Source organism: Amia ocellicauda, chromosome 14 (genome assembly GCF_036373705.1).
Source record: "Amia ocellicauda isolate fAmiCal2 chromosome 14, fAmiCal2.hap1, whole genome shotgun sequence".
In the NCBI taxonomy this organism is placed as follows: Eukaryota; Metazoa; Chordata; class Actinopteri; order Amiiformes; family Amiidae; genus Amia; species Amia ocellicauda.
The window spans coordinates 26,288,656-26,310,285 of NC_089863.1; the positions used below are offsets into that span (position 1 = coordinate 26,288,656).

The following is a 21,630-nucleotide window of genomic DNA, read 5'->3' on the forward strand; positions in this document are numbered from 1 at the left end:
AATGTTTTAGGTTCTCTTTTATTACAGATTTTTTTTTTTTTTTTTTCTGTAGGCATTCTGGAAAAAAAAGTTTAAAAATGGGTCCAGAAAAAACTCAAAACACCACAAAAACAACACAAACCGTAGGAAAAAAGGCTTTTCCAATCGACTTAAAGAAAGAGACTGCTGTACTTTATATACAAACTGTGTGAAGAGTTGCTGGGGGAGAGAGTGCAGTGAAGGGAAAATCAAATTAAAAGGCCTTAACACTCTTCTTTATAGTAAACCCAGCACTTACATCACAAACCCACTGGCCAATGGCAGGAAACAGGAAGTTGTCATCCGCTATGGGCAGCTGGGTTTTAAGTTTAGTCTCAAGTGTTGCCTGAAGACAAATCATTTTGCAGTTTCCTTCAGATCTGACTGGACAGGCTGCTTCCCCGGTCTCCACCCCTTCGACTGGGTGTCCCACCCCCCAAAACAAAAGGACCTCCTACTCCGGGATAAGCCAGGTCTGAAGGTGGACAAACAAACAAACCAAACAAAAAAAAAGTCTGCTCTCCTTGGCACGTTGAGGTTTAACTGATGAGTCCAGGAACAGGGCTTGAGAACAACCGACCTCAGGGCGACGCCACACTGGACCTGGGAGCTGTGGATTCAAAAATCAACATGGAGCGACAACGTGTAGGTTGTGTGGTTCGATTAGCAAGGTGTGGCGAGTTCGGAAACCTCTAGAACCCCCACCGCCCCCCATACACACCATGTACACGCCTTTGTCTCGCCCAATCTCATATAGTATAGACACTACCGAGGTCCCGTTCACTTCGTGCGTAAAGTACGGCAGCACAGCAGCTTTGATCAGGAAAAAAAATAAAAATAAAATAAAAAAAATACACACTAGAACAGAATCTAGACCCAACCCCCTGCCTCCCAGTCTGCACCAAATCTGGTCGTCTCTTCACCCCATTGTCACCTTGGTTGATGGGTTCCTACAGTGTCTTTCAAAAGGGGAGCAACTGGACGACTGACCTTCGCTCTCCAGATCCCAAACCGAAACCCCCACCACCTCCCAACACACAAACCAAAACAAACAGTGTTCCCACAGGAAGATAAAAAGGTATTGATTGCCATGACACAAGTCGACGGGGGACCGGGCGCGTCGGGAACGCAGCTGCACGGAGCAGGAAGAGGTGCAGTGCTTCGCCGGGGAAGACGCGAATCGGACGCCCCCTGCAGAACGGGAGAACGCCAGCCACGGCATGGCTTCCCAGGGCTCGGGGGCAAGAGGAGCAGCGGTCAGGGGTCCAGCTCGGTGTCGTCGAAGCCGTGGAATGATTCGGCATCGCTGTCTTTCTCGAACAGCTGGTGCAGAGGTCCGGCTTCCGCGGCGGCCCGGCTCAGTCCCGGAGAGGCCTTCTTGTTCGGCTTCTCCGACACCTGGGCGGAGACTTTGGCCGGTGGCTTTTTGCCTGTCTTGGCCGCCTCGCCCTCTTTGACTTCCTCGCCGGTCTTGGCCACCCCCACCTTGGCCTCCTCACCTTCCTTGGCTTCCTTGACCATGCCCCCCTTGGCCTCCTCAGCCACATTGGCCAGGCCCTCCTTGCCTTCCTGGGCCACACCCTCCTCGGCCTTCTCACCCTCCTTGGCCTCCTTATGCTCTTTGCCCTCCTTGGCCTCACCTTCCTCCTCCGCCGGCACCGCAGGCCCCTGCAGGCGCTGCTCCATCAGCCGGATGAGCTCCACCTGCGTGTCGGCCGCGCTCTCCACACCCTCGGGCCCCGGCAGCACGCTGGCCACCAGGAAGGACTGCTGCAGCAGCTCGGGCTGGGCCGAGATGCCAGCCAGGGCCTCGGCCACCCAGCCTACCAGCTGCTGCAAGATGTCCTCGGCGCCGGCCCCCTCCGCCACGCCCTGTGCCACCCAGGCGCTCCATCGGGCCCGCAGGAAGCCCCGCAGCACGGGCCCCGCGCACACCTCCAGCGGCTGGATGCGCGAGGTGCAGCCAGCAGGGATGACGGCCGGCAGGGTGTTGGCGGTGCTCAGGGCGGCCAGGGAGTCGTCGGACATGTGGGTGCGGAAGGTGTCCATCACCAGCATGCCCTTGCCGCCACTCTGCGAGTCCATATGCTTCTGCCACACCCGGGAGGTCCAGATCTCCATCTCCTCCTCCTCCGTGAAGCCCTCGGGCTTGGCCTCCAGCAGCAGGGCCTCGGGGAGGCCGGCCGGCAGCGGGGCTGGGGGCTGGCCCTTAAAGAAGAGCAAGGTGGGCAGGAGGCTGCCGTCCGCCAGCACCGTGAGGATCAGGTCGAAAAGAGACTCCCCGGTGCCCGCCATCTGGAAGGCCGCCTCCTTGCCCGCCGTGCCAGGCAACCCCAGCGCCTCCAGGTCCACGAAGATGGAGAGCTCGTCCATGGTGCCGATGACCGAGAGCGGGATCTCCTGCACGTGGATCTGCTTCTGCACGAACTCCACGAAGGCCCGCACGTTCTCCTCCATATCGGGGGGCAGCCGGCGGCCCACTGCACCCCGCGTCTGCAGGCCCAGCTCGTGGCGCAGCATGAAGCCCACGGCCCACTCGTAGGAGATGCGGAAGGAGCCGCTGAGGTTGGCCTTGCTGTGGATCTCCGAAGCCTTCTGGAAGAGGTTCTTCTCATTGACGGGCAGCTGCTGCTCTCGCTGCACCAGCACCCACTGCACCAGCCGGTCCACCGCCGCACCGCCGCGGCCCTCGGTGCCCCTCTGCCGCTCCTTCTCCGCCAGGCCCCGCAGCCAGGCCTCAATGAGCTCGGGGGGACTGCCGAAGTGCTCGGCCGCCTGGGGGACGCCGCAGCACAGGGCAAACAGCGCGATGCGCAGCTGCCGGACAGACAGCGTCTCCTCCTGGTCCTTGGTCTCCGACGCGGGCTTCTCCGGCTCCGAAGGCCCCGCTGCCGAGTCCTCCAGGGGCCCCTTGGTCTTGGGTGTTGAGGACAGGGTCTCTTCTTTCTTGGCCGTGGCAGGCGTTGCCTCCTCCGACGGAGCTTCGGGTGCTGGTGGCTCCTCGGGCTCTTCCACAGGGGCCATCTCCACGTCCCTCGGCCCCCCGTTCAGGGCCGGGGCCACGGTGGGGGCGGGGCTGGGGCTGGGGAGGGGCTTTGGAAGCAGTTTGGTGGCGCTGCGTGGCAGGCGGCCAAGGACGCTGCTGCTGCCGAGGCTGTTGGGAAACCAGACGCTGGGCAGGGGGAGGTGCCTGCAAGACAACCAGAGAGCACATCAATATAGGCAATTCAAGCAATGCACATTCAGAATCTATTTGATTGCCTGCCCCCTAGTGTAGAGATGACAAATGTTCAAAACGCAGAATTTAAATAATCATGTACCTGGGGATTTCAGCCTTTCGGGACCCTGCAAAACAAGAACAACCCCAATTAAAACGGAGGAACTGACAGGTTCGTAGAACTGAAAGTCACAACACTTTGACCTTGAATTCAACGGGGACGGGGATGGGTCCATTTACAGTCAGCAAACACTTCCACACAAACACACAGTACCTCCCCACAGCTAAGACCCTTTACTGACACTCTCCCTTCCCAAGATGGACGTCAGCGTCCTAGGAGCGGCTTACCTGTGCCAACGCTCTATCACTGCCTTCCCTGAGCTTTCCCTGTCGAAATAACATTGAACACGGTCACTGACGTGGACTGACAGACATCTGCATTTCACGCTCTGTAGCGGTGCAACATTCAAGGATCAGGCCTTTTCAAATAAAAAAACAGCGCTACTCAATGCTCGCCACTATCCCAAAGCATTTGAATGTACAGAATCTTGTGCATTACACTAACTCTACTATCGACTCCTGTCATAATATTAGTAAAATGTTTTCACCAGCTTTATTAGCTTTCACGGGAGTCTAAGTGAGAATTGTGATGCACTTCAGTTGACTGACGTGGGTGCACCGAGCAACAGTCTCCAGAACACTTTGTACACAACACCGCAAATGTTTTTTCCCCCAAATGAATTGTTTAATTAAAGATCGGTCACAGTGCACCACGTGTTTTACATTTCCACAATGCATCTAACCTCCGTAGCACAAAACGTATCTTGCTTAGCTACAGGGCTAACTGAACTTCACTACAATAGCTTGAACGCGAGTCTTATTACGAAACGACGTCGGCTGTAAAAGGCAGGTCGGTAAACAATTCTCTCCGTGATACCTAGCATTGCAACTGACTTCTATTTACATTCACTGGTAAACCTGTTAGTTCCCTTCACTTCCCTTATGAAAGTACGCCTGATAAATCATGCACTCAAATCGGTCCTCTTATTAGTCTGCGAGCTCTCCGTGGTTTTAACGGTACGAGAACATGCTTACGGCACGCCCTATTGTGGTGCGTCGCTGAGGGGGGTGTGAGTGTTGGACAGGATTGGGGGTGGGGTTGGGCTCCATGCAGGCTCCTCTCGGCGTGCGATTGACCTTGGCCCGGCGCTCTGTATCCGTGGTACTCGTTGAAGCAGGCAGGGCCCTTGCACAGGTTGGCGTCGCAGGCCGCGCAGCCGAACACACTCTCGTGGCGCAGCCCCTTGCGCCCACAGTTGCGGCAGCGCTTGGGCCGGGAGGAGATCTTGGTCATCCGGTGGCCGGGCTCGGCGCCGCCCCGCTCCCCGTAGGATCTCCGGAGTAGCTGGCGGGCCAGGCGCTGGCGGTACTGCGCCTGAGAGAAGCGCCGGCTGGGCAGCCAGGCCGGGGGGCTGTCCTTGCGGCTCTCGCGGAGCACGATGAAGGAGTTGACCACGCAGAGGTTGAGGAAGAACCAGAAGAAGGAGCGCCACCAGCGGTCGTAGGCGCCTCCCTGGCCCAGTGGGTTACAGTCCAGCAGCTGGTTGCAGATGTCCACGCCACGCATGTTCTCCTGGTGCAGCTGGAAGGGCTGGGGCCGCGCCACGGGGCACAGCTGCCCACCCACCGCCCTCCCCTTCCTCCACACCGTGTCGCTCAGGCCCGGCTGGGCGTTGGTGGACAGGCAACACATCTCCTTACTGTCCCTCCAGCGGGTGGCCAGCAGGCTGCCGCGCTGGCACTGCCGGAAACTGCCCGGCTCCTCCAGCACCCCTGCTTCCCAGAAGTCGGCGGGCACCCCGGGGAGGCCCAGCGGGACTGTGCCGCAGCCGTAGATGCCCTGGTCCAGCAGCTCTTGCAGCAGTGGTACAGAGACCAGAGAGCTCGCCAGGAAGATCTGGTGGTGCTTGCTCTGCAGACCCTCCACTAGGGGCAGCACCACACCCCGGCCACACCCCGCCCCCTTCTTCTTGCCACTTTGGGGCTGGATCAGCACGCGGTGGCAGTAGCCCGACTTGGAGTCGCACAGCAGCCACACCCGGGGCCGCCCCTTGCCCCGACCCTTCTCCCGGGCACCGTCGCTATCCAGGCTGGGGGTCAGGGCCTGGTCAATGGTCAGGCACTGGTTGGGCAGGTAGGCGTCCCACATGGCTCTCTCCACCATGTCCAGCAGGGGCCGGATGGCATGGAGACGGTCTTCGGGATCGCTCTGCCCGGGCCCCTCTCCGCTGCAGCCACCCACCCGCAGGACGCTGGAGAGCTGCTGGTAGCGGGCGGAGGTCATGGTGAGGAGGAAGTCCTGGCTGCCCTCGTAGTGCTTGGCGGACCAGTACAGGTGCGTCTTGGGGAGGCTTTGCAGGCCCATGAGGATACTAAGGCCCAGGAAGGCGGCGATCTCGTGGCTGTCCGTGGGCTCCCACTCAGGGTCCGGCCGGGGCCCCTGCTCCCTGTACACGCCGGCGTTGGTCTCCCGGGCGATGAGCTCAAATAAGGAGTCGGGGAAGAGCAGGCGGAAATAGTCCCGGACGTCGGCGGACCGGCCCAGGTTGTACCGCGGCCCAGAGGTCGCCGTGAACTCCACGACCCCAACTGGCCGCACGGGCTCCCCCCACGGGTCTGCGGAGGCCGGTTCAGTCCATGGGCCCCCGGCTCCACTTCCTCCTTCCTCCCCTCCCGGCTCCTCTTCCTCAGAGTCGGAGAAATCAATATCCGACTCCGGGTGTTCTGTGGGGAGGGGGTCACAGGAACAACAATTACTCTTCTCTTCCGGATTGTCTGTGGTTTTTTCCTCCCCTATTCCCCAATACCATGCTGAAAAAAAAAAATCTACCTAAACTTGATTTTTCCAACTTGATTTAGGGGAGGCGGGGGTTAAAAATAAAAATAGGGATGGGGAAAAGTTCAACACTGAAAAGCTGGTCTGTGCTCTGGTGTTCTCTCTCTCTCCCTCCTCTTTTCCTCGTCGGACATCCCCTCTTCAGAACCTTCCTTCTCCACGAGTGCTTCAGATTTCATGCTTTAACTCTGGATTGTCGCCAGTGTTCAGAACTTTTTTTCCACAGCAGCCGTGGGGCCGTGCATTTCAACGGGGCTTCTCCTGCAAAGCGTATTTAAAAGGGGAGAGAAAAAAAAAAAAGGCCACTCCATCCCTCCCCAACTACCAGAGAATATCCTTTTATTACCACCCACCACCACCCCTCCTCCAGCCAGTGAGAAACACCAAGACAGTGGCCAAAGTGCCGTGCAGGTTGAAAGAGGGACGAGTGCGTGGCTGAGAGTGGGAAAGCAGGAGACGACCGTGACGCATCCTCTTCCTGAACTGTGGATACTCTACGAAATCCGGGCGTCTGGGGTCACGCCCTCCCCAGATCCGCCCCAGACGGGTCCTACCAGTATCCCCGCAGCAGGGGGGGAGGTGAGTGACTCTTACCTGAGCAGAGGCTGGAGCCATGGTTGGGGTTCTGGTCCAGGTGCTTGGCCATGACATCCCCCACTTTGGTGGTGAAGGAGCATGTTGTGCAGGCCAGCGTCAGCCAGCTGGGGAACAGGAGAACAGACCATATTATCATTGAAATGTATTTACCATCATTTACTCTATTTAATTTTCTGATAGTCCCACCGACACCTCTATATTTGAAATCCTCCCCCGTGGACAAAGGCGACAGATTGAGGAGGAGCGCTTTCGTTACCTGGGGGCTGGTTTCTTGTACAGGGCCAGGTACTTGGGGCTCTTGCGCGGCACATGGTTACTGCAATGGAGATGAGAAGAAAAATCACACGTGGATGAACAGTGATTAGGACAAGATGTTGTAAAGCTTAATGGTTTCATGTTGTTAATTCCATTTTGTCTATAAAACAATCATCAATTTGTATTTACTTCTTTCTGGGGTTGTATACAGCTGTTGTCTTTGAATTTACCTAATCAACTACTGTCTTCAGGATAATCTAGAGGCATTGGTAGGATTACAATATATTCAGGGCTTAGCTCAGAGTCCAAACCCAAGGTAGGGGGGTCTGGGGGCATTCTCCCTGGGAAGAAAAATTATATTTTGAGCAGCTAAATGAAGTAATCTGTTGCACATTTTAATTAGTATTAATAAAGATGAACTAAGATTTTGGACAAAAAAGGAAAAACTGATCCGAAAAAAAAATCTCCAGCCGGCAGTAACGTTAGCTAGCTAGACGTATACATTGTCAATCAGACATCAACTCTTTAGCTGTACTTCCGATATTGTTCTTGGAATATTTTTATTAAATCACAAATATCTAGCTTATCTATAAGCACTCGCATCGTGTGGAAAAAATGCCATAATGTCTACCTTGTCTCTTTGCTGGTTTCATCTTGATGCTTAGAAACAAACTGGCTAACTAGCTGGCTACCTCACCACTTCAGCGTCATTAGCTGCCATAGGCAGTCTCACTCCCGCCAGCAGTACTGAGGTAAACAGACCACAAGTTTTCTAGTAGCAAGCAACCTTAGAGCAGTGCCTCCATCTGAGAGCACCCAAAACGCACTAGAGTAAAAATGAATACAAGATGTGAGACACTGCTCGACCAAAAGGTTCTGGTCAGGTGCATAGGCTGGCTTTCACAACATTATTATTATTTATTTCTCAGCAGACGCCCTTATCCAGGGCGACTTACAAAATACACCGATCAGCCATAACATTAGGCAGGTGGTCATATTGTGTAGGTCCGCTTTTCCTTCCTTGGACCACTTTTGATAGGTACTGACCACTGCAGACCGGAAACACCCCACAAGAGCTGCAGTTTTGGAGATGCTCCGACGTCTAGCCATCACAATTTGGCCCGTGTCAAGGTTGCTCAGATCCTTACGCTTGCCCATTTTTCCTGCTTCTAACATCAATTTTGAGGACAAAATGTTCACTTGCTGCCTAATATATCCCACCCACTGACAGGTGCCATGATAACGAGATTATCAGTGTTACTCACTTCACCTGTCAGTGCTCATAATGTTATGGCTGATCGGTGTATAAGCACAATACAGTGCAGTACAAGGCATAACATATTACAAATTCCAATTTACACAATACGAGGTCTTACATCCTGGACTGTAAAAGCTGATAAGTGCAGAACATGAAATCAAAATAAACAAAATTAGTGCAATACGAGTTCTCATTCAACTTTGTTATTTTTATTTTCAGCAGCAGGAGTAAAACCCTAAATAAATAATAAAATAAAAAAAAAGCCTTGACGTTGATGAAGCAATCATTTGCTAGATTGTAATGTTGCCAATTTTGTAAGTTGACCAACCCTGGTCTCATAGCTTCTGCCTCATAGCTGCCCTTCAACCCACATCTTGCCTTTAGCTACCACCAGATGCCAACAATGACGAGCCCTGTAACCAGTGCGTGTGTTCTCACCCTCTCTCCACAAAATGCGTGCGCGCCAAGTAAAGTGAAGTAGATCCTCTGCTTGAATGACACACAGAGGACCCAAAACATACTTGCATTTTTGAGGGGTTTAATGCATGATCGGAATGACAGATTAATAGATCCGGGGCTATTCACAAAACATTAGGGGCTGTAGCCCCGGACGCCAAGGCCTAATGACGCTGCTGGGACAATCAATCCGCTAAAACCGTAAGGGTTGTGTTTTTGGACTCAGGAATTTGGTTGGTGACTTAAAACAATGTCTTTAATTACATCTGCTGCCTGGAGAACGCTGACCAGCACCAATCAACACAAACACAAGGACAACAGGAACAAACTCAGGCCTGTGTTAACTGTGGGTCAGGTCCAATCTACTGGCACAACTATTTTAACTAGATGTAAATCACTTCTGATAGATAAGAGTGCAACCTACGGTCTATCTGGAGATATAAAACATCTCCAACTCACATCCTTAGTTTTCTTCCCTTCAGGTGAGAGGAGAGCTATTTTTTTTGTACACTCGAGAATAGCTAAAATATTCCAGTTCTTAAATTTGCAGATCCTTTTTCAATTCAGTTCCAATGCCAGAGCGGCTCACCATGGCAGCGGCCGACAGAACCGGACTTAGGGATGGATCTACGAGAAGAGGGCGCAGGACACTTACTTGATCATGTGGTTGGCGTAGGCGCGCGAGCAGCAGGTACTGTAGCGGCACAGGGAGCAGTGCACGTAGGTGGGGAAGTGGTTGGGGAAGTCCGGGATGTCGAAGCTGCACTCCAGGCAGGTCTGCCTGCCCAGCGTGGACCTGTGGAGAGAGACGGACAATCAGAACTGGCACCGACGCCCTTCGAAAAAGCCCATCATTGGCACCATTCCCGAGATGCCAGTTTAACAGGGCCGCAAGACCATGGCTCAGGCGTTCTGCGGGAAGAAGGCCCCCAAATCAGACCGGGATCATAAACCTCAGGAGCGCAAAGGGCACTGACCCCCCCCAACCTGTGATATTCAAAAGATGTAATTTAACCCTTTACAACCCAAGACCATAATTTCCCCTAATTTGTCCTTAATACCATGTTTGTTACGGCCCAATACACATACAATGTTCATGTAAGTCTTAGAACATAGTGTCCTATAGTTTGATATAAACAAAACTAAAACTGCTTTAGAGTAAGGATGGAGTAAGAATATTCGAAGGGACCCTGGTATTCGATTACTTTGGAGAGTTGAATTCTGGGAGATTTGTAGGCATATTAAAAAAACACACCTTTCTCTAACGTAAATATAAATGTACTCTATCCGCGTGACATTATCCTAAGGGTTGTGACATTTGAAATCACCTGGTACCTCTAGCATCACCCCCCATTCTCACACTGTACGGCTAGCACCCCCCCCACCCCGCAAATCCCATCCCTACTTACTGCCACAGAGGAGAAAACATTTTAAAATGTGTCTGCATTAATACAAAAAAAATATATATATATATATATATATATATATATATATATATATATATATATATATATATATATATATATATATATATATATATACACACACACACACACACACACACACAAAAGGCCATGAAAACGGGCTTACTAGAAGATCCCTGCAGATTCTGGATTGAAAATCTAATATGTTGGGAATTTGATTGCAAAATTTCTTCTCAGAGTAAGAAATAAGCAAAATACGAACTACTGATTATACTTGGATTTGAACACATTCTCTATTCTTTATCATGTTATATTTTTTATATAACGAAAAATACACAGACTAAACATATACATACACACATGCAAGAAAATAACTAGAGGAAATCTCTACAAAGTAGAATTAAATGAGCTATAAATCAAATAACTACCATAAATTAGCTCTCCATTATATATAACAATACAGAAAGAACAGCAATACACTAAATACAATCCACAACAAATATATTTTAAATACATACACTACAATCAATGCTTCCGAACTCTTATTTTCTGTGCCAGCTAAGGGCATATTGCTGAAATATTGTCATGGGTTGCTGATCTACATTTCTCTCGTGCCCACAGCCTGGTCAGCTGACTCTTGGTGATAAATCGCACAACTGCAATTGCGGACGCTCCTGTACGGACCACTGCTGCTACTATAGTCCCTGCTTACCTAAGGAAGTAGGCAAATTCCCCCTGGAAATATCTGCAATTGTGTGTAAACACAACCACACTAGATGCATTATTCCATACATGACTGCCAATAAACTAGCACTGATATGTATGCCATGTTCTCAACTGGACTATGAGTGACGGGAGGAAACACGTGGGGTATAGTTGAGAAATAGTCAAAACAATGCAAAGACGACACTTATATACCATAATTAAGAATCCATAAATCTCGACAGATCTGGGGAGCGAACGGTCTGCATTTTACCTAAATAAAAATTAGGGAGGAGTTGTGTGTGCGGGAGACAGCTTGAGAATGAGAAACTTTAACAAAGACGCCGAATGGGTACCGTTTCTCCTGAAACTTGCTCAGCAGCTCCAGCATCTTACTGACGGACCTCTTCTTGACGGCAGGCCTCTGGGCGGCGGGCGGCGCAAACGGGGGCTCGGCCGGTTTGGCGGGCAGGCTCTTCCCCTCGGCGGGCTGGGGCAGCAGCGGGAGTGGGGGCACCACGGACATCCCCACCGCCTTGCTCTGCACCGCGTACGCCCGGATAGTCACCTGCAAGTGCACCACAGTGACGTTAGGCCTTGCATTTAGGCAGCGGCGGCACATTTTTAGCGATTCAGGAAGACTTATAGTTCCAATTAGAACAGATTACAAGTTATTTATGCCAATAAGATGCATATGCCAAAATACGTGCATATGCCAACATTTTAAAATGTTCCTTTTTCTAGGGCAGCTCACCTTGGTCCCTGGCTTCAGGCCCTCGAGCTGCCGGGGCTTGCGGTAGGTCTTGTGATGGTGCAGCTTATGCTCGATCTTGTCCTTGGTGAAGAGGAACTGCAGCCGACACTTGTTGCAGTGATAGACGCTCTTCTTCTACACAGACACGGACACACACAGGCATTAGAATTACCCTCAACACAGACCAGGTTGCGTGTTACAGGTTTAAATGCATCCCAGATTCGAGGTCCCTCCGTCACCCTTTGAATTTGCCTGTCGGCTGGCCCGAAGGCCCGAATGGTTTATTCATGGTCCTGCCCTGCCCCGTCCCTTCTCACCTGGTGTCTGAAGAAGTGCTGCTGAAAGGCGGTGCCGTTCTTAAAGACCTTCAGGCAGTACAGGCAGAGCAGGTGCTTGGTGTCCTCGTGCTGGACGCGGAAGTGGGCGTCCACGTCCGAATAGTAGGATGAACGGAATTCACACACCTGTTAGGAGAGAGAGAGACTCATTTACATAGAGCTCTTTTTCACGGGACAGGTCTCCTCCAACAACTGGTCATCCTCTAGGAGTGGATGTTTCTCCTCTGTCCCTAAGGGTTTAGTGTGACTTTTTGTATATTGTGCTTTAAATCCAAGAAGAAACCTTGCAAAGGGCGCTACACCAAAAAAAAAAAATGTGGCAGTTGAGAGATCGACTCTGAATGATTCGGCTGTGGGGTAGTTCAGCTTAAGAAAGGGCTTCTCAGAGTCCGTCCAAATGCCCCTCCCCTACCCCCTGAACAATGCAGCGTGAAATCAAGTGGCCCAGCAATGTGCGTTTACCTGGCACACGTAGGGCATCTCCCCGGGTTTGTGCGTGTTCTTCATGTGCTGCAGGAACACGGGCTCGCTCTCAAAAGCCCATTCGCAGATCTTACACTTGGCTACGCAGGAGAAAAGACAGAATGCAAACATCAAATCACTGTTTCATCCCTTATAAAATAACTAAATTTATCCAGTATAGGGTGGCAATGGTCTGGCCCCACCCCGGACACTACCAAATACCCATTTGACACAGCTAGGTTATATCTGTGCTGCTCTCTTTTGCCAGTCACTCTTTACTCTTAAAAGTCCATTATTGCCTGGGAATTTGGGCAGCATTTCGGTAACTCCCCACCCACCATCAACAAATCGATGGCAGTAGGAGACCCCCTAAGAGTTTGTGAAGGGACGGCACAATTAAAAAAGGGAGCCCCCCATAAAATGAAGATGCCATTCCACAGGCAGGGCCTACACTGTTCTACTGGATTTTCCATGTGACCACGACTGGATAAAATCAGTACTGTATCCCTTTTAAGCCCTTAAGACAGCGTAATCAATACAGCAGGGGTGCCCAACCAGTCGATCGCTTCATATTAATTTTAATTATAATAATCTATAACCCATTTTAATTAGACAGTCCTCCACTCACATCGATGCCTGCAGATCTCAAGCTTGATTAACAAACTCTGCCCACTTGTTGGGACCATACCAAATACACAATCTAGCACAAAAAGGGGAGTTTAATTTGCTTGTTCAAATGGCTGCAGGAGAGATTAAATTACCACAACAATAGTGGTGGAATCAAATTAATAAAACTCTTTATTCATGCCTCCCTCTTAATCTAGGTGGAACTTGAGTGAAAATTCTAGATCTATGATTCACATGACCACCTAGTGGCCGACTGGAGACTTGCAACCAGACTGAACTGCCCTGACTAGGAGTCTGATTTGATGTGTGGGTATCCCTTTCACACCCCTCAGCTGGTGTGGGTGTGGCCCCTGGGGTCCGATATATGCACCGAAGGCAGGGGCCGTACTTGTGGACTCGTAGTGGCTGTGCACGCTCTCCAGGTGGCACTGCAGCTGGAAGGGCGTGGGGAACTGGCGGTAGCAGTGCTGGCAGATGGTGTGGGTGTCCACCTCGCCGTTCTGCTGGTCCAGCTCCACGTGGTGCTTCATGTGGTTCATAAACCTGCCGGAGGGACGGCACAACACGACACTTAGTAACAGAAATGGGCAGAACTACAGATGCCTGAAGCACTCATGCCCCATTTCAACTGGAAGACGTCCAGCCCCAGACGCTTAAACGGGCGTTTCCACTGGCTTAAGCAAAACATCTGGTCCCAGATGTGGCCATAAGCGTCCATCACGCCCACTAAGGAAATACTTCACTTTCAGAAGCGGAGGAGATGTGTGCTCGAATTGTAGACACACAGGGAGGAGATCAGCTACATTGTGTCGGAAGATCATCTCAAGTGCCGTGTGCGATCACAAAGAAATTACAGTTTTATTAGCAGCATGGAGTGAAATCCACGTACAGAGACAATGACTGCTTACAGTTAATATCCGAGTGCATTAAAAACTTGGATTGCACAGGACCTGGTGCAGTGTCATGACTAGTTAAAAATAAACTGAAGGATAATAATCGGAGCGGTAGCAGCCGATATTATTAATATTTTATGAACAACTGGACGGTGTTTCAGGCTGTCATTTTGTGAATGGTGTGCAGGTCTGTTGTATAACAGCCCCGCAGAGACCATCAGTGTGAAGGCGAACACGCTTCAGTTAACGGGTGTCCATTGAACGTTAAATGAATGAATAAATACAGCAGATCTGGGTTTCCCTTTAAACATTAAGGACTTGTTTAATAAATGTGTCGATAAGTCTATAAACGCCATGACTAAAACGTGCACACTTTAGTTCAATTATAACCTGCTATATTGTAGCTGCTGTTACTGGATGATTAATAGTGAAACGTGTATTTTGTCTAAACTATAACTTGCCCTGGTTAAGGACGTCTGCTAAGTAAATTAAAAATAATACGGCAAAGTGTCATTTGCAGTTACAAATCTGTAGTAAGAGTAATAAGTTAAGGGAGTCAAGTTGTGCCATTTAAAATACATATGCTAGTATACATCTTTATGATTACAATAATATTTTATTGTTACACATGGAAAAATTTTTACGGTAACGCAATGCATGTCTGAATATAATGTTGTCTATACACGTTTAGCGGTTACTAATCTCTCTTAACAGAAATGTGTATTTATTACAAGGTCTCCATGTAAAGCATAAAGAATAAAATAGACACCAAAGTCCTTTACATGGCATGCTCCATCACTCAGTGTTGTTTTTAACACTAAACAAACCAAACCCACAATCACTTTGCTGCAACCACAATGGGGAACCGACTTGCTACAATGGCCTGGTTTTACAAAAAGCTCTGGAATGGCACGGCACGGACACATATGCCAGTGGAAACGAGGCATTAGTCACAGAAGTTAAAATTAAAACATTCCATCCAATTGCTTGCGATTTCTCTTCAAAAACCTGCTTTACGCTGGAGCTATGAGTTTAGACACTGCAATATGGAGTCAAACCGATATGGCTGTGTAATTATCGGTATCGGCCCAGAAAGTTATCGATTCACCTCTACTACAATAGGTGCCATTTAGTTGTGGTGGTTCTTGGCGATTCCCATTTGGACCACAATCGGAGGTTCACAGAACAAATGCAAAAAGCAAAAAAAGCCCCCAAGCCCCTTGCAGGACCCCCCACGAGACGGCGGAGGACGCACCGGATGTTGTTCTTGAGCTTCTTGGAGCAGTTGAGACACTTGAAGGGGACGGGCTCCTTGCTGTCCACCAAGCTGTGCGTCAGCCGGCCCTCGTCGCTGCCGTAGTAGAAGTCGTCCACCAGCATGATGAGTTTGCCCTGTGAGTCGATGCTGCCGCTCTGGCTGTCCGCGGGGGGCGTGGCGGACGGGGGGGCAGAGGCGCTGGGCAGCGGCTTAGGCTGGGGGGTCGGGGGGGTCTGCGGGGGTGCGGCCTGGGCCAAGGCTGGGGGGGCGGCAGGGCGGGAGACCGTGTTGGCAGAAGAGTTGTTGGCGGCCTTCTGCCCCTCGCTGGCTTTCAGGCTTTTGATGAGCTCTGGACAGCAGAACTGGATAAGAAAACCAAACAAAACATCCTCACAATCATCTGTCCAGATCCAGCTCTCAATTACTTAATTGAAGTAACAATTTGCTTAGATTTCAGATTTTAAATTGTGTAATAAAGTTCTTTATACAATTCTATACTTAACTTAGTGCAGCTTAAAAGCATCTCTGTTCATCCCAGAAGGACACGGGGAAAATAGATGTATATAACTTTAAATATCTGAATCAACATCGTATATTACATATATAATATTGAAAATGTTTTACAGTTAAATACCGATTTATATTTCTAACCATTAACAGTATATTTAGTGTTTCACCAATGAAGACAAAGTTTGAGAGGGAGAATAAATGTTTATATAATTAAAAGCAAACTTAAAGTATAGCACTGGAAACTTCGTTCCAATAAAGCACTTCAAAGTTTGAATGTGTGTGCCAGAGAGAGCGATCATATTTACACCCTAATTAATAAACCTGTCCATCAAACAAATTAACAATTTTTCCCCACAAGGGAGGGGACTGAGGCAGGGCTGCAGTTGCTGAACAGTGTTGGACTCCATCTACAGCAATGAGTTGCCACAGTGTTGGAGCGGTCTGACGTGCCTGGCCTCACCCTGCATGACACTGAAGTTAAACTCCTGCTCTACGCAGACGACCCGGGCCCTGGCAGTAAACAAGAAAGCCAGATGTCAGGGACACGGGTACCACTTCACTCTAGGGAGCACCATCCTCGAGCACAGCACCAGCTACACACCTGGGTCTGCCCATCAGCACTTCAGGGAGCTTTAACCAGGCAGTGAATGCACTAAAGGAGAAGCATGCAGGGCTGTTAATGCCATAAAGAGGAGGCTCTACAATATTAATTAGAATTTGGATAAAAAGTTTCCAAAGTATAATTCAACCAATTATTCAATTATACGGCAGTGAAGTGTGGGGACCAATCACCAACCAGGAGCTCACAAATTGGGACAAACACCCACAGAAACCCTGCATGCAGAGTTCTGTAAAAATATATTGCAAGTACAGAGAAATACACCAAATAATGCATGCAGGGCTGAATTAGGCCTTTATCCACTGATTGTTAACATTCAAAAAAGAGCACTGAAATATTGGATTCACCTAAAACAGAGTGACTCAAAGCCTTGCAATAGCAGGACCTCAGCCCAGAGAAGAGTCCCCTCCGCCAGCTGGTCCGGAGGCTTTTGGAGCAGAGTCACACTGCGCTCAGTCAGCTGCAGGACAGCACTGCACTAACAATGCCAATTCCACTGAACCAAATTATACAACACCTCAGACACTCCTATCTGGCCCATTGGGAAACCAACACTAAAACACAAAACAAACTCGACTGCTGTCGGACCCTCAGTCGAAACTACAGCCTGGCAGAATACCTGCGACTGTCAGAAACACAAAGCAGAGGCAGATCCTGACCAAACACCAGCTCAGGGAGAACAGGCTCTGTGGTCACTGTGAGACAGGAGAGGTTGAGACAGAGGTGTACCTTCTCCTGACCTGTGAAAAATACTCCCAGACACGGAACACATTAATAAAATGACTCTCTCCATCCCACAGTGACAGAGATATAGTATAAAAATATGCATGTTAGCTGGCATTTTGCTTATTATAGATCTATGTAGGATGTAAATTAAATCGATGTAAATGATCTCCTGATTTAGATATTTATCTAGTAGAACAAAACACAAATCGCCGCACATTGCAACCAGAAAGTGCCATGACTCGCGGCCTTTTAGTTTTTGTTGTAATTTGTGCATATAGATCCGTGAGGAGGATACTGCATGTTTGTGGAGAAGCCCAAATAAAGTGCCAGAAGGCACCTTTTGTTCTGTACCTTTTTCCAGTTTTATTTGTTTTCCTTTCAAAAACTAGTTTGAACTCACTGCACTGAATACAGTAAATCCAATCTTTTTACAGGAAACTCACTGACACATTTACTTTATAATAAACTAAACACTAATCACAAATTACAAATCAGACCAGGGTGCATCTTATCAGTACGAAGCTTGTAATGTTATGTAGGTTTTTATCTGACTCAACTTGACCCTTTCAAGTGTTTTAGACTAAAACAAAACAACTAAAGTGTCCATAATCACAATAAAAACATTGTTTTATCAATGCATTCTTATGGGGTCCTGGTGCCAACATGGCATCCTATTCCTATTATGTATCTGTCTGCGCAGACGCTGCTTCATTGCCTCTATTCAGCACTGTTTTCTGAACGTCTCACCACAGCACTGTACAGCTCTTGTAATTTACGTAGTTTTTAGCAACTAAACAAGTGCAACTAATAAAACTAGCAATTACAATATAAAATTATTTATATACTTATAAAAGGTGAATGGATTGCTGCAATAGATGGAAGACTTCTAAACGTGCACAGGTACATGGAGGCTCTAAACAACATGCAATTGGATAAAAACATGGCATGATCACGGTTCCCGGCTTTCAATTCTCATTCTACAGTACCATCACTGGCTTTGGGAATGACATAAAACTACATAGTACTGGGGGTTTTAATTTGACAGGTGTGTACATCGTGGTATTGCAGTGGTTAAATGCTCAGAAACATGAACATAATCCACGCGTCCTCCATCTCGCCACACATATGCGTACTTTACACTTAAGCTGAGAAACTCAGGTTTACATCAATGAATTTGTTCAATGCTGTGACTGCCGGTGGCAAAAGCATTGGCGAGAGCCAATTGATTTTAACTAAGAAATTCTACTGTGCTTGTATTCAAAAGTCACTTAAGTTATTCTGTACTTTTGGAAAATTGCATCTACGTGCACCATGACTGAAGACAGATGTAGCATTACATGCATGTATAGGGATATCAAATGCAATGTCTAATTTTGGATATAGACTTTTGCATAGATTAGCACGAGAAAACCTTACCGGAAATTAAAACACTTACGTCAGCGCAATTTCATAATTAATACCACAGTTGCCCTACTAGCAACGTTTGCAAAAAACGTACCATGCTTTTCGTTTCAAGTGCTCTAGCTTATCAGATGTGCTCTTTTGGAAAGCTAATTCTGATTCACACAGTCCACAAAGCACCGTACGGTTATCATTCGCTCTCTCTTATAAATACTCCCACAGTTTCGATGCTTTCGCCTGAGTTGTGTTTTGCGTGGTAGACTGGCTGCGACATGCATGTTCAGACATTTCTCCAGTGAGTCCCACAGCTGGATGACAAACCAAGTGATGCATTACTGCCACATACTGCTGTTGGGAATGAAACCGCTGTTCTCACACTGAGCTAGAAACACGGGCCAAGGACATTAGGCAAAAGGGCTCAGATCAATGATAATAACGGCTCGGGAGGCAACGTAGCTAAATGATTAGCTGGCGGCTCTGTAGGGGTGTGTATTGGCAAGTACCCAGCGATATGATATGATACACATATAGCCAATTTCTAATAACAACCCCAACTGTCTGTATATCCAGTCTTTGTGTAAACATGTCATGTGTTGAAATGGTCATTTTCAAGTGTTTTTTGTTCAGTTCTTTACCACGTCATGAATAGTAATATACAGCTCTTGTAATAGGATAATGCACACCCGTCTCATCAATATCATGTCTGGATAGACTTAGAACCATGTTAAATTGTACTTATTTATCCATCTGTGGAGGAAACTGAAATACTGGGGAGAGTGTGCCGCGTGTGCCGCACACATGACCAAATACACAGATGAGCCTATTGATCAGTCTGCAGTCTAACCCAGAAAAAGACCTTGTTTGCCGTTTTTTTTTTTAAATTTTGTTTCATCTTGAGAATGAGGGGACCGATTTAATGCATTTCTATTGGAACTTGCGATTCACAACTGTTCTTAAGTTACAGTCCCTGAACTTTGTGAACGGAGAAGGAATATCCTGCTGTGCTTGCCGATCCGGAAGCAGCAAATACTTACACACATATGCCCCCTCAGCGCCTCCACCAGTCTGAACTGGGCACCACAGCGCGGGCACATCTTGGAGGACGGCACAGACGTGGCGGGACCCACTGCGAAACATTAATGGCTTTGTTAAAAAATATATACACTTCACAATACATTAAAAGGTATAAAGACATGGGGGTGAACAGAGGCCCCAGGACACATTTAAGGAAATAAATCAAAGTGGCAAAAGCTTTGAGGTTTAAAAATATAGAAGGACTCATGTTTGGATATGAAGTTCAAGTACAAAGAGGATTTGGCAATGGTGACAACAGGACAATGCTCTCCCCACCTCACACAGAAAGTGTAGTTTTCCCCCTGAGAATAACCATTTTAAACTAGTGGCTCTCATACCCCCGTCCTGGGGGACCCCCTATCCTGCTGTTTTTTGTTTCAACCAAGCTCTCAAATCAGACCCTTTTAATATCAGACCTGCCAACCCTGCACATTTTGGCTAAGCTAAAGACACTTAAAATTGTTGTATGCGTATGTGCATACCCAGAAAAACACAGTATGCATATACTTCAGATACTTCTTGTTAATCTGGTGTCCTGGTAATGGGATATTATTATTATTATTATTATTATTGTCATTTAGCGGACGCTCTTATCCAGGGTGACTTACATTTGTACCCATTTATACAGCTGGGCATTTTACTGGAGCAATCTAAGTGAATTACCTTGCTCAAGGGTACAACAGCACTGCACTGCTGCCCAGAGCCCTAACCACTACTCCACAGTGCTGCCTGATTATTCTCAATATAAAGTGCAAGTAACTTAATAAAATAAAAAGAGCCTCTGAAGCAACTTGAAAACATAGGTATATGTAGCTCATTGCTCATTTACTTTATTAAATCTTGTATTTTTGTATTGAGAGCTAAAGTGAACAGCAGCACAGTCAATGAATAATACCTAATAGCGCACTTTTTGTTCTAGCCGTGCATGGCTGCAAGAAGGCATCGCACACGTTAGGTTTGTTTCCAACACTCAGACATGAGTGGGTGAAGATAAAATCCGAAAGTCTGAAGGCGCTACAACCTAGGCCGGGGGTATAGCGGCCCCCTTTGGGGTCCACGGGAGAAGCCCTGGTGGGGGTCTAATACTCCATGTACACGTGTAAGTACACTATATTTCGGTCTACTGGGATCTTGTGCAGGGATGTTGTTGTCGTTTTGAAGGAGAGACAAAGCGCTTACTGTGTTGAGAACGAGTAATACGTGGAGACAAATTGGACTAAACTATAGTGATCTCGTCGATTTAACAGGTGGTTGTAACGAAATCTCCCCGCTCTCCAATAACTTGTTCACAGTGCAGAGTTTGCGGTTTACTCGAATTGTCACAATGGTTTCGAGTAGAAGCTTCCGCTTTAACATGAGTCGATATCACGTACATCGAGACACGTCACCGAACCAAATTAGGACGTAACTTCATGACATCCACTCTGCATTGCTGCACTGTCCCTACCGTTCCGCACACACAAACACGAGATACCTTCTCAGTCCTCTAATCATAATGCATAAACAGAGAGGGTTTATTTCACGTGTAACGAAGATACATTCAGCCAAGACTGTCAGTGCTCAACTTGCATCCCAGCATCACCAGGAAATGTGGTTTGCCTTTTGATTTTTAACTGAATCTTGGGAAAAGAGAAACAACCCCAAAAACAAGAGAAAATCGGCAGATCCCCACACGGAGGGCCTGACCTTGGATGCTGTTGAGGGGCAGGGAGGAGACGGCTGCGCCGCTGCTGGTCGTGGTGGCGGTGGGGAGGCCGTTGCCAGGGGCCTTGTTGTTGGTCATAACAACCTGCAGGGTGGGCGGCTGGGCCACGGCACTTGGGCTGACCGTGTTCACCAGGTTCACCAGCTTCTGCACCTCGGGGTTGTGCTCGCCACGCTTCACCGCCACCAGGTTACACACGTTCACTAGCACAGAGAGAGAAAGAAAAGAAAGACGATGGCTCAGGCAGGCTCCGGAAGACGATATCACCCAAAACAAGGGGGTCGGGAACCCACCCCTCATCTCTGCCGTTTCACAGCTACTGTGTCTGGGGGAAATCATTCCTAGATTCTAGGTTTGCGTTGACGGGAGGAAGGGCCTCCAAGCTCAAATAAAACGCAAGTCAATTAAAAATGGCGGAATATCAATTCACACTATTAAGC

The 21,630-nt window shown here is 48.5% G+C and overlaps 1 protein-coding gene across 3 annotated transcripts in view; it reads right to left on the reverse strand.

Moving 5' to 3' along the window:
• Nucleotides 1-21,630, reverse strand: part of pogzb (pogo transposable element derived with ZNF domain b) — a 39,873-nt gene continuing 18,243 nt past the window's right edge. For all 3 annotated transcript variants that reach the window (XM_066721424.1, XM_066721423.1, XM_066721425.1), the window contains 13 exons: nt 21,172-21,393; nt 19,446-19,537; nt 15,153-15,517; nt 13,393-13,547; nt 12,378-12,478; nt 11,895-12,041; nt 11,578-11,712; nt 11,180-11,391; nt 9,353-9,493; nt 6,985-7,044; nt 6,726-6,832; nt 3,339-3,363; nt 1-3,208 (listed from right to left, as the gene is read on the reverse strand). In XM_066721424.1, the coding sequence (XP_066577521.1) occupies nt 1,276-3,208; nt 3,339-3,363; nt 6,726-6,832; nt 6,985-7,044; nt 9,353-9,493; nt 11,180-11,391; nt 11,578-11,712; nt 11,895-12,041; nt 12,378-12,478; nt 13,393-13,547; nt 15,153-15,517; nt 19,446-19,537; nt 21,172-21,393 (3,695 nt within the window). In that variant the 3' untranslated portion in view covers nt 1-1,275. The remainder of the gene's footprint in view (nt 3,209-3,338; nt 3,364-6,725; nt 6,833-6,984; nt 7,045-9,352; nt 9,494-11,179; nt 11,392-11,577; nt 11,713-11,894; nt 12,042-12,377; nt 12,479-13,392; nt 13,548-15,152; nt 15,518-19,445; nt 19,538-21,171; nt 21,394-21,630) is intronic.